Source organism: Stigmatopora argus, chromosome 18 (assembly GCF_051989625.1).
Source record: "Stigmatopora argus isolate UIUO_Sarg chromosome 18, RoL_Sarg_1.0, whole genome shotgun sequence".
NCBI lineage: Eukaryota > Metazoa > Chordata > Actinopteri > Syngnathiformes > Syngnathidae > Stigmatopora > Stigmatopora argus.
The window spans coordinates 9580919-9595037 of NC_135404.1; the positions used below are offsets into that span (position 1 = coordinate 9580919).

The window sequence follows — 14119 nt, forward strand, 5'->3', positions numbered from 1 at the left end:
GAGCAAAATCTATAGTAATCAAATCAGATGATAAAGCCAGAAAGCAATTCATAAAAATATGTGCTTTGCTATTAAAAGTTGGCTGCAACATGTTTTGCTCTGACTAACAAACGGGACGGAAAAATGCTGATGAATGATAGCGTTACGTGATGAAAAAATGAACATGCTCAATAAATGCTTCACTATTAAACAGGCAATAAAAATTCAGTCTTAGATAATCTGTGCTGAAAAGGAGAAATACTGATCCAGAGATGTTAAATCCCATTTTTTGAGAGATCCTAGCTTTTTGTTGAATTGTACTGTTGCAAATTGGACACTGCTGTGTAATCTACATATTAGCAAACACAGACAGATGGACAGATGGGAAGGGGGCAGTTTGCTTTTAGATAATCTTGAGACAGATGCTACCAGTCAAGCTCCCACTCCTCTGGCTTTCATCATTGAAGCCATCGTCAACTTCTTCCAATTATAAGCAACTCTATCAACATAAACAGAGTTCCTTTAACTGGTGACATTTGATTGGATGCGATTAGATGCTCCTAACTAGGCCAGTTTGACATTTTGGCTTAAGGTCTTGGATGGCTGTTTTGACTCAAAAATATCTCTTCAAAATACTATTAAACTCGTAATTGACAAAAAATAAGGTCATTACAGCATAGAAAACGGAGGGGGGTGCTTCTCGGGGATACTTTGACTCCAACACAAGTAGTGACACACAATGAGAGGATCAGTGTGATCAGGGATGCTGCCATCAAACATACTAATTGGCTGCTTAACAGCCTTGTCTTCTGTCTCGGGGCTCCACAGGAGCAAAGATGCTCCCCAGGACGCCATATTGTCACCTACAATGTTGTCATTAAGCCTAACAGAGCTAAATTTATGCGTGTGTCGTACACACACATACACAGTGTTCTTTTTGGGTAGCTGGATGGTTCAGTGGCACTGAAATGGTTGGGGTCTGCCATCCATGACCGCAGTTCTTTTCTCCTCGCCTGTTGGCCATCTGCTCCGGAGCTGCAACGCGAGAGAAACAACCATGTGGCACCACGTGGCACCGTGCGGGGTGGCGCGGCGTGATGTTATATTGGCAAAGGTCGTTTTTTGAGAGAGCTTGTGTTCCAGTCACAGTCAGCTTGCCCTTTATTTTGCCTGACAGCATGGCCAGAAAACCATCAGACGGAAAATTCCCGGCAATCTTTGTGGCATGCTGAGCTAAATTTAAACATTCATGACCAAAAATTCAGGAGAAAAGTAATGAGAGATAAAAAAAGCCCCATGGAAATAGTAGTATGTGTCCATAAAGCTAAAAACTATAAGATAATTGCAATTCTATTGTTATGTTTTGGAGAGTTTTCCCCCTGAAAACATCTCTCTGGTTGAACTCTCGCGTTGCACTTTATCACGACTTTGCATCGGTTTGGCAAACATTCCCACATGTTTTGGACTTTCCTCTATGAAATGATCATGGCGTGTCATGGCACGGAACAAATATACAATCGCTCGGCCGGTCAGAAGCTCAAAAAGTGACTTGGGGCTACTCGAGATGTGTGCTTTAAATTATGCCCATTTACCACTGTGCTGCTTTTACTTTAGGTTACAACTTTTCTGTAGCGATCATGCCTTTCATGAAATACTTTGCTCCCAGCTGATACTGAATTGCTACCAGGTCAAGCGTGTGATTGTGGGTTTACTCACTGATGCAGGGGGCAACGGGGGATCGACTCTGTTGGTAGCCTTTGGCGCAGCGATTACAGGTGATGCCGGTGACACCATCCTTGCAGGGGCACTGACCTGTGGTCTGGTTGCATGTCTTACCCGCTGCTCCGACAGGGTGGCAGTCACAGGCTGTGGCGAGAGCCAAAACAATGAAGTCAGAGTAGAAACCAAAGCGGAATAACATTTTCAGTGGATTTGCTTTTTATCCATTCATAAGTAAACCCTGAAAATAATGAGACCCTATCCAAAAGCAATAATTATGAATGCCAGCAAAACGGCATTTTAATGTGTGACTTTTGAAAAGGACCTTATTCTGAAATAAAATTCACTTTTGATATTTGGCCCACCTGGATTTGTATTTTAAAATTTAAATCATTAACTGATTGAAATCAGTTTCATGTGTTTTAAAGGAATTCATTTCAAAGTCATTGGGTGGGTGAGAAAAAAAAGGTAATGAGCTGAGACGGTGGGTAACAAAGAAGGGAAAAACCATACGGGGACTCTGTCTGCATCTGGGAAGTTTTTCTAATGCCTGACTGGTGACACGTCACTTCTAAACTGTTGCAAATCCCGGGCGAATGCCAACATAAATAAGCAGAGCTCTGGTAAGCTTGTTCTCACATGGTTTTTGGTTCAAAGAGCTATTAAATAGAACATGATTGTCTAAGAGACTCATAAATTCACTGGATTTTCACGTGGATCTGAGGGATTTTGGGCAAGGCGGGATGGAACAAGTGAAGGTGAGGATGAGAAAGAGAGAGATGGAGTTCAGAAAGGTTAAGAAACTATGATTTTAAATTTTCTGCTTTTGTTTTACTTTCAGAGATTGATTCAACAACTGTGGCTAAGCAGTCCAATAAATGTGATAAAGACAGCTAGGCCCCAAGGCTTATCATGAAAAGATCTGAATGACTTGGTCATGGAAAAAGCCTAGAACGCTTTTTTTCCAAGGATTTCCAGGCAGCTGCAAACATGCCACGTTTTCTTTCCGTGACTTGACGGAAGTGTGAATGTGTTTATTTGCACCAGGCATTTTTGAACCACTAGAGAAGAGCAGCGTACGAGGGCGCCCACCTGTTAGATGGAGCTTTTTGAAAGACTGAAACGGACCCAAGAAGGATCTGGCAGTGGGGCGAGGCGGGATTAACTAAAGCTCAGATCCTTAGTAACACATTTGCCTTTTCCGGGCAAAGCCGGACCAGTTCACAGGTGTCAAAGTGGTTGTGATCCATTAGAAGCGGACGTAAATCTGACGCCCTCAGAGTCCGTGCAAAATCCTCACCATTTCAGGTCATTCCGGCTCACCCAGAACAGTCGGGCTTTGATCGTGTCGGTTAAGCGACTTAGCCAAAGAGTAATAGAGCGGCATATGGTTTCACATGACACAGGGGTCAAGTTAGGAAATGTTTCTTTTGCCACTAGGTGTCATCTAAAAAAAATCATCCAAAAGGAGGCTTCATCAGGTCCCACAACCTTTCTGGCATTCCTGGAGTTCAGCCTTCATTAGAGGTAGATTAAATCCATATTTTTCATTGGATATTATTTCAGATAACTAAATTGATTCCAGGTACAAGTCTCTAAAGAGAGCAGATACAATAAAGATATACACAGCAGACGATATTTGAAGTTCCTAATGGAAAATTTGACAGATAATCCTTCTTGGATTGACCCAATGGAATGATTTCTCCTGTGCTAAATCAGCAGACACCCTTTTATTTGATGTGGTGTTTGGGGTCTGCGGGCCCCGCCACGTTGTGAGCGTGCGTGGCAAATGGACGGACGTCATTGCTTCCTGGCTGGTAAATGAACAGTACCATGTCAACCAAGAACAAGAACATGAGCTAGAGCAGACGTTCTAAAGAAAACAAACTCAGATTGTTGAGACATCAGAGTTTATGGGCTTTGTCTGCCGTGTTCAGTAAACAAGCCGGCAAATATGAGCAGGTCGTAAGGGGTTTTGGGACAGGGGTGTGTGGTGTCGATCGCTGCCCCCTCCCTTTCTCCTCGCTTTTTTTCCTGAAGTTTTATGAGCAAGGGGGCTTGGGCCAGTTAAGAAGCAGTAAAAAGTTCTCAGATGTTGATGGCTTTTCAAGCCTGTGTGACTGCAGCTGTGACAGACGTTGCGTTGGGATTTGCAGTCCTTTTAACGGGCATTTGTTTATCTGATTAAAGCCTCTCCTATGCAAATAGTGGATGTTTGTCCATGGTTATTGGTTACATTAAGATGTTCTTGTCCTTCTTGTTGTTTTACAACTTTGATCCACCAATCCATTGCTTGGATTTAAAGCTGGTTTTAAAGCCTTTTAACAATAGTTCATTGTGGTCCTAAACGGCCAACTCATTATCTTGTGGTCAAGACCACATTATTTGGAATTAAGCTTTATTTGAGCAAAATGAAGTTTGTATCGCTCATTTACAGAGGAGGTCTGATTAGTACCAGACTCTCCCTCGTTGTCCAGCTTTCCTCCTTTTTTAAAAACACCTGTATTTTATTGTCGTAACTCCACTTCAGATGTGACATTCACCCCATTCACGCATATCACATCTTTCACCTCTAGTTTACCCAGACATATGGCAGTAAGAGCAATTCAAAGACGGTCAGTCGAAAGAAAAAGATAAAAACTTTAAACCCAAATTGGAGTAAGATTTCCATGACATCTGGGACGCATGAAACAAAGGGTGATACTACATTGTTTACGTCCTTATGACTCTGCTTTGATAAAACACAATTACACCGTCACAAGGATTGAGAGTATGTGTGAGAATGATAAAGCCACATATTGCAGAGAATGAATGAGGAACACAGTTCACAATGTGTTTTTGTGCTATCTGAAGGAAAATGACATTGTTACTTTGAATGTCCCCAAAAATTAAAACGCATTCCTGGACACCTGAAGCAAATCCGTGTTAATGCAGCGCTTCACGGGAGGACATACCTTTGCAAGCCCTTCGGTGAGTGATAGGTCGGGCCATGTCTCGGTAAAAACCCTCCTTGCAGTAGTGGCAGTGGCGACCGGCGGTGTTGTGACGGCAGTTCATGCACACCCCTCCACTCTTCCTCCCAGAGAGCTTGTATAACTCCATGTTGAAGCGACAGCGCCGGGCGTGCAGATTGCAGTTACACGCTACATGTGGAAAACAAGTAAACATGGATATTAGTATGGTTAAAGGGGATAAATAAGACAAAATAATTCAGATTTACTGCAAGGCTTACTGTTAGCTATTTCAAATATATATATATAAAAAAGTGAAGGAACTTTGCAGATGCACTGGATGATATATTGTAAATAAATAGGTACATCCCCACAATCTGTCCTGGGGAAGGCCTTAGTAAGAGCCAGTGTTTACAACTATATTGGCGTTTTGAGCTTGGCCGCAGCGCAGGAGCGCATACATCAAAACTACATTTGCAGGGCTCATTTCTCTCTTTCATAATTTATGAATGCAGCTTCCTTCACTCCATCAGTTATTAATCACCGCAAAACGACACGTTAATCCCGCGGCTCGCTGATGAATAAAAGCTCCCAAGGCCTATTAAAGGAAAACGGGTTCAGATACAGGAAGAGGTCTAAGCTTCTAGATGAGGTGAGCCAGAATGTAATGGGACATGAGACGCGAGGTGCTTTCAGTTAAAAGTGGAACTCTGACTGGTTGCTCTCTTAACATTTAAAGTTTCATTTTGCATTTGAGATCCAAGGCTATAATGAAACTTGCTCATGTTTACTTTGTCAAGATTGATTCAGGACCCAAACGAGGTAAAGTGGCTCTAAAGCATAATTGTTTTCTCAACTTTCTTGGCTCCTCTTAGTGTGTACATTACTCTAAATACACTTATATTGTAGCTTCATATCAAGGGAATGAATGTCTTTAAGAATAATAGGCAACATCCACATCAATAGATGACTTAATGTGGTGCACATTCAAACAATGTGTGATTATTTATTTCTAATCGCTGTGGCATAGCATGGTCATTGAAACAGTGAATTTTTTCTCATTTAAAGTTTGTGCCACGGCTCATTAAAATGGCGTCACACCGATCTAAGGTTCGCATGGCAATGCTAGAGAATCTATTTTCCAGACAACAACCCAATGTACCATCACACAGTAAATCGAAAGTTGTTATTTTAAAAGGTACAATTACTACACAATGTTGCCGCAATCACGAGAACTGCACCTGATATCCACACAGAGTAGGAAGCCTGTCACTAGGCCGGGGAAATGAGGCCGTGTTGTTGTTTTTTTTTTTTCCCGGTCCCCGATCCTGGAAAAAAGGGGGGAGCACATTCCCAGACTGTTTCCCAATTCCATCTGGTTACTATGCTGTCCAATTTGTTTGGAATTCAGACGCTAATCAAACAGTGCCTCAAATATGAATCAATAATGAATTTGCTGCCGAATGCTAAGGTGCTCCATCCAACATGATATTGACGAAAGGGCAAGTGAAGAATGTGAAATATTCATAACAAATGTCAGATTCAACACAATCCGCCTCATAAGTAATATTACAAACCATTTCAAAATTTTAGGGAGGGAAGGAGAAGAATTCTTTTTTTGCAATTTACCATCTTAACAACACATACAGCTGCGAGCATGTGGGGCCATTAACGCATTGTCGTCGAACATGAAAGTGATGGATCACGTTTTTTTGTGCAGCTCAAGGACTGACGGCTGTCTAATGGCATCTTGTTGATTTACTGCTTGTGCGGCAAAAGGATTGTCCAGCCAAGTACAGAGAGGCACTTTCAAGTGTGGAGAATGTAATGAATCCAACACTTTGAGTGTTTTAACATATGTGGCCGGGGATGCTTGTCAAAGCTTATTTGTGGAATTATAAGAACCTAATAATGCAAAAACATGGACTGTGGGTGATGTGCAGTGGTGCCTTGCGATACAAGTTAATTTTTTCCCCCTTAAAATGAGTATCTCAAATGACTGTACCTGTCTCAAACACGCTATCATATTTTACAAAAACATCCAGAAATAACATATTTGGATTGGAGTTACTATGAGTTCTTTTGATGAGCACAAAAATACACTTGAACACTAACCTGACACTTGGACAACCCTCAGACCTAAGTTAAGCTTTTAGAAGGCCCAATTTCACTGTGTTAACCTGACATATTTGTTAAACCTGGAAAAAATAAAAAAAGATCCTCACCCTGTACAATGTTGAACAGTGTTGTCTGGGAAATCACACAACAAACAAAAACGGTTGGCAAACGGTGCGACTGCAAATCAATTTTAGTACGGGAGAAGAAAATAGCCATAAGTCATGAAGATAAAGAGCAACAAATTGAAGGCACTATGTGATGGAATTACGGTTTCAGTCAAATTGAAGCCAACATTCTCCTCCGCACATTTCTGGGTGGACTCACTCCAAAGTGCTTTAAATAGAGGGAACATGCCAGGTAATATATTGACTCAAGAACAGCTCAGTATTCTATTTTCGCTCTCCAAACAGGTACCCAGAGCCAAGGCGCAGATCATTGTCAAGAATTACCAATGACAAATCAACCCGTTGAAGACTGATCTCAACAAATAAAATGCAAGTATGTTGGTGAACCAACAGCCGCTGGGGATAAATCTGACCTCATTTTTCCTTCACCTCTACCGAAGCCAAAGTGGTCCGCGAAGCCAATTGATTTTGGACGCTAATGCAACAATGCATTCGATGACTAATATTGGTCCTTGAAGAGTGGAGGGCGACTAACTCTCTGACCACCATCGTTCCCTTTGCGATGCTGCAACACATGCTGGGTTCATCTTCGAAGATGCCATTCTCTGTGCATGTGTGTGATTATTTGTAGGTCTGAAATTAGCCTGGCAGCTCCAGCCACCTGCTCAGGACACTGGGGGGGACACCCGGTTAATTACCTCCATATTGGTTCCGTGGCATTAGCACAGTGTGGTGAATAACACAAACACACATCAGATGTGATTCTATAACGTAACAGAAGCCACAAGAAATCCTAATGCTGATCAATATAAGGAATATGTGCACATATGGATATACTGTAAAACAGTGTGTTTAGAAATTTTAGAGGATACAATTTATATAGAGAATTTGTATTTTACCAGTGAATGCTAAATAAACATTGGAGGACCAAATAGAGAACAACAGGCTAAACAGTCATTTGTTTTACATGGCACAATAATAGTTTTCAGACAGCGACAGTCTAAACAATACAACACACTGTAATTTGGATACTAAACCTGTTGGAGTAATCATTTCAATCCAAAGGATTAACAAATCCTTTAATGTTTTCATTTTCAGAATCATTTCTAAACAACTTGGCCAACACTCAAATGCTTAGACTGCCCTTTTTGTAGTTACCAGTGTCAAAAACAACATAGAAAACTATGAACAAGCAAAACTTATAGTTTGGAGAATAAAATAAGTAACTTTTCAGGACTACTTATTTGATGTCTGTGCTTTTGCCATGCAAATATAAGGCCAAAAAATACAACTCAATACGCTTTTTCTTCTTTTTTCCACCACTAAGAAAACTTTAAGATTGTAAATGTGCTTCTGCTACTTCCCCCTGAGTGTCACTTTCACTAACAAATACATGCAATGCATCAAAAACAGTTGAAGCGAGTCAAAACAGAAGGATTTGACATATCGGCCGCAAACAGATGGACGCAATTTCATCAAAAGTAAAGAGAGAAGAGTTCATGGAACAGTCCTGCACTCGTGTTCTCGCTTAACAGCTCGGCTCTCACAGCCACCAACAACACAAACGCGTTGGCTGGAAACCGCGTCGTTCCTCGGTTAACAGAGCCCGCAGGCTTGCAACAACATTGAAAAGAAGAAAAACGGCATGATTTCAACGACAAAAGCGAGGGTCTCCTTTCAGCCGAAGGGGGCACTTGGTAGGAAAAGTCACTGGTGGGAAAGTCAGGTTGATTACTACCATGTGTGGGCGCGTGACTTGATAGAACGGCATGGGCACCACGTATTAACACTTCACCCCTTTCTAATTACTTGATGAGAAGACTGTCAATCAAAGAAATTAAACCGAGGTTTAACCAGAGTAGCAACAACACTTGTCATGTAATATGCATCTGGATAAAAATGGGAAACTTTGTGGCCTTCAGGTTTGGACATCTCTAAAGTCTTGTAAATTCAATTGTTGATTGATGAGTACTTCAATTCAATCTCGAAAGGCAAGCCTGAAAATGCAAATATTTTGAAATTGCAGAAAGGAAGCTCAATTTTTGGCGTTTTAGGTCTTGAAAAGTGTGGTAAACCAAATTTTTGATGAAGTATACAAAGGTGAGTTCATTTTTTTCTCTATCAGACCCTTTTTAACTATAACACCCCTGTTCTCTTAACAAGAATGAAAACACTATTTAACACGTGCTTTATTTTTGAAAAATCTACATAAATACAAAATGTGAGAGAAATTTGGGTAATTATGTGCATGTAATAATAATAAATGGGTAAAAAAAATGAGTGAGAAAAACTGGCATCAGTTTCGCATTCCTTATGCAAAATTTTTAAAACTGCTGTCTGAGGTAAAACAACAGATTGTTAATATTATTATAGGTATTCTTTTTTTGTCCAATCTCAAAAAATATGTACATTCAGTACATGTGATGAATAGAAAATTCCTAACTCTTTGCGAACAAGGATCAGTTTGATTAATGAAGATATTTGATATTTGCCCAAATTCCTCAGGTGCGTAATTGTTCAAATGTACAAGTGGTCTCCTTTCCATGCAGAAAAATCCATAATCCAGCTCCTTTTAGAGTTCACTCTTGTAAGTAATTGATGTGACGAACCCTGTTAGCCTCCGGTGACATGGGAGTTACAGGGAGGGGAGGTCTTCAAGTCGATTAGCGAAAGTAGGATAATGACACATAGGGGGCAGTGGTATCAAAACAGCTTTGCTCTCTTCGCCTTCTAAATTTGGTATCTCATCATAGGCTTGTATGCCATGTTGCCCTCAGGCGACAGACGTTTGACTTCAGCTTTGAAAATTTCACATTCTATTTGAAGAGAATCCAATCCAGTAAGCACATCCTCATGTTACAAGTGAGATAAAGTGGTGTGCCGGCTTTGCCTGAATCCTGCAACTTTGTAACTTTTGCTCCATTAGCCCGGCAAAGTCATTTCTCAAATTAAGATTGTCTTGACGTGGTTCTTCTACAAGTGGAAAAAACGTTGTGACCCCCACTTGCCCTCGGCTGGTAGAAGTGCAGTGGGGAAGAAGAAAAAATACAAAACAAGAAGGACGGAAGGCCTATTTTGAAATGCTAATCAGCATCAAAAAACCATCTGCCCCTTGTCAGAGGGGAGAGAAAAATGACGAAGTCGTCTTTGGGGTTTCCACGGCACTGGGCACATCGGAGGGCTTATTCGGAGCCGGGTTCCTCTTGGCTGGCCTCTTCATCTCGCAGTTTCATGCACACAAACACGTCTGTTGTTTCACACTGGTCTCTCTAAGGAACCCGTCTGTCAATGTCCCCTTAATTCCTGCTAACAGTTTCCAAAAAAGCTCAGTGAGCACACCAAAAGTCCTAAAATAGTAGCATCCGTGCACCGCTTATTCTCATTAGGGTCACGGATGAGCTGGAAAATAGTATCTTGGGGCTGACAAATCTTTGACTGTTTATCCCAGTCAATTGCAGGGCACCTAAAGGCTGACCCACATTCAATATTGCAACCAATAGGCAATGGATATCAAGCATTTTTAAGAAAAAAGTTTCCAATTGGCCTAGCAAGACCAATACAGTGTTTTGATAGAGTTGAATGAGTGTTTGGATGTAATAGGTTATATGAATTCTGACTAAAACCATATTAGAGTAATTTTTCCTCATAGAAAAAAACATCAAACTGATGAATCTGCTCTACTCACATAAAATACAAACCAGAAGCATGAACAAAAGTATAAATGCTTAGTTGAATATTCATCATAATTTTATCGCTACTGAAAATTATTGATACCATACTGCATATATAGTTTGTTATTTTTAATCTTAGTGTTTCCCGTATGTACCACAAATGCGCCCTGTTTTTCCGATTCAATAGGAAAAACAATACATAATATAGTGTGTGTGCTTGGAACCTTTAAATCTTATGTGGGGTCGCAGTTTGTAATGATGTATATTTCTAAAAAACTGCATCAATTCTGGGAGTTTTGCCAAGATTGGAGTACTGAATCTCCGAATTGTGAGGTAGTTCCCGTTTAATATGCTTCCCCCAAAATAGATTTCAAGGAAAATAAACAATATTCCTCTACTTTCTCTCCCTTCCTAAATAAAACAACACTTTAATGAATAAAGCCACAGTTGGCAGACATGATCTAACAGCATTTATTTCATAAGTGGTACTAACTTGTTTTTAGCAGCATAACAAATTGAGAAAATTTACTTCAGGTGATGACAGGTATTTATGCGCAATGTGTGTCTGCACCAAGTACTTATTTATTCGACTGATTCAATTTAAAAGTCAAGTGCATAAAACCAGACCGGCATATCGGCGATGGCTTGCCAAGTGCAATAATTCCCAAGTAGTGTAATAAAATATTCAGCGCCACACCTTCTGCTGCACTGCCAACCTCGGCTCACCTGCAATCTTGAGAAACTAATTCAGAGTCAAGGTGCTGGTAAATGACCCGTGGCGTTAGTGCTCTGAATGCATACCAGTATAACACAGTGGGATCTGACTAGGCTAAGCTCCATTAGCGATGGATGGTGCCTGGCTCGGACCTCGGAGCATCCCTGAATTGCACTTCCTGTACTGCAAATGAGCAAAAGGAAGGACTGTAGAATAATTAACAACACTGGAGGCAATTGCGCAACCATTAATCATCGTAGACCCATGTCACATGACTCTATAAGAGGCCTCTCATCCTATACCGTCTCTTTTAGCGGTCTTAATAAAGTCAACAAACAGTATTTTCGCTCAGGCATGGGCCATGCCAGCAAAAACAACAATACTCAATCACAAGAGGCAACCAAAGAGAAGCGGTTGCATCTGTTTTCTCATTCTTTCCTCCTCCACTCTGCAGATAAATCAGTTTTTTTTTCGTTTTCATCAATATGAAAAGATTGCCCTCGCTAACCTTAAGGACGGGAATCGGTACTCAAGTGTGTTTAAGATGGAGGGAGCAGATGGGACTGAAGAAGAGCATATTCTCTATTAGAGAGGAAATCAATGGCCAAAAATCTGTCCTAAGGGCCAGCACGCATGAAAATGAATGTGTCTGCCAACTGTACAATATTAGGACATTAGACTGATGAATAATTGATGTTAATTTTCCTATATCCTGCCACAAAATTACAAAGAGTGATATTTTTAATGTCAAGTTACATATATTACAAAGTGCCGTTTTTAAGCAGAAGACTTAAAAACAGTAATTCACTTCAAATGTTTTGTGTGGTCACTGAACTAAAAAAAACTCAAGGAAAAACTGTATATGTGCAGTACTTCAAGCTTAAAGGCAATTAAACCTTAAATATTTGCAACTTAACTAACTATTTGTTGAAATATAACTCAAAAAAGTGTTGTTCAATTATAAGCATGGTTATACTTTTGAACAAGTCAGTAATCCCACCTTTATTATTTAAGCTCAAGCATCAGATGCCACTTTTTCTTTAATTTTTTAGAACAAAAAATTGCAGGAATGGGCACACAAAGTTAAACACCAAATTACACCACAAAAACAAACCTAAAATCATGCCATGGCAGTTTTTATTGAATCATTCCACCTCATCTTTTTATGCATTATGTAACCCACTCATTGATTCTTCCACAAAATACCAACCCAATTAAGAGTTAATCTATATTTTTACAGAGACACACGCAGTACTACACCCATTCCTTTTTTTTCTAACGGAGCCACTAATCATTTGAAACATCTACACATTTTCTCCTGACAAACGCAAAGTTATTTGTTGAACTCCACACGCGCCCCACTCCTTTTCAAAGACATGGGCCAACATCTTATCGCCAATTTAACTACGTCACCACCCTGCAAAAGGATCACGACCCCACACCCTCCTCTCTTTAGACCTCAACCTTCCTTTAAAAACACCCTCAGGCCCTAGTTTGGGTTCCAGTAACACCTAAGGGACTTCCCTGCTTAGTAACTTGCCACCTTTTAACACATTTGTCCTGTCTAAACACTTGAAAAGGCTTTACATTTGTTCCTCAGAAAGCAACACACAAAGAAATCAACATGGGACTATCCAAAAAGCCCCATTTTGGATGACATACTACACATGAAAGATTTTTACAGCTCCCTGATGATCATTTGGAACCGATCTTACCAGAAGAGCCATTTGGAACCTTACATCCCGCACATCTGGGTCTGGCTTTTTGACGCATCGGCATGTAAGAAGGTATAGCGTGAGGGGAACTTAAATTGGCTTGTATCAACACCAGGATTAGGTCATCCGACTTGGACCCGGCGCCGGGGCTGTTTGGGCCTAGAAATCCCGGATAAAGGCGACATATACATCCCGCAGAGAAAAGGCCTACAGGAAGCGGGTGTAACATTTCAGAAAGAGCTACGGGACATTTAAAAGAGGGCGTATGCAGAGGCACGGTGGGGAAAGCACTGAGGGATTTACAAGATATTGTTGCAGAAGCGCGTGTCTTGAGTAAGAGAAGGAGCAGAGGGTAAGGTTTTGTTGGCATGTAAGAGCTGAATTTTTCCCCTTTGGTTTTGTCACTCAGTCACTTTTAAACAGCTCTGGCATTGCTAAATAGGATCTCGGGCCAACAGCAGGGCAATTATAAGAAAAATATATACATTTGCAAATGTTCTGCTTCGCGTTTTCTGGCCGCAACTCTACTTCATCAGCGGGGTGAGGTGAAAACGGGGACAGCGCTTACTAATTCGGTATCACTTTTTGTCAATTAACCTGAATTCAATTTCATTGGATGTCTGTTTATATTCAAAACAGGTTTATGAATCTGACACGAAACTTCCACACGAGTCAATCGAAAAGATCCTATCATCATTACCGCATCAAGGCTATACATTTACATTAAGAGTCATTGGCACATATATAAGAATAACAATTTGACGTGGTAGGTTTCCAGAGCGTAAACACTGCTCAGTTGCATGATGAGCTGGAGGATTTACTTGTAGTTGAGTGCCAGTGAGCTCAATAGTTGTCATCTGCTGTTTAGACTATTTCAGAAAACATGACCATTTCCCCTAAGCCGTGCACTTAATTCACATGCCTGATGGGAAATGCAGGCGAATGATGAATTCCCAGCATTTTGAGAGGTTGCCAGATTTACCAGTTCAAACAGACAGCTGCCAAATTTACCAGTTCAAACAGACAGCTGCCAAATTTACCAGTTGAAACAGGCAGCTGCCAAATTTATCAGTTGAAACAGGCATCTACCAAATCTCTTTTCTGTCAAAATGATCCGTCATTTTAC

At 40.7% G+C, this 14119-nt stretch overlaps 1 protein-coding gene across 2 annotated transcripts in view; it reads right to left on the reverse strand.

Moving 5' to 3' along the window:
* ntn2 (netrin 2) overlaps positions 1-14119 on the reverse strand; it is a 32778-nt gene that overhangs the window by 6616 nt on the left and 12043 nt on the right. For both annotated transcript variants that reach the window (XM_077625235.1, XM_077625236.1), the window contains exons 3-4: positions 4653-4841; positions 1696-1845 (exon numbers count right to left, since the gene is read on the reverse strand). In XM_077625235.1, the coding sequence (XP_077481361.1) occupies positions 1696-1845; positions 4653-4841 (339 nt within the window). The remainder of the gene's footprint in view (positions 1-1695; positions 1846-4652; positions 4842-14119) is intronic.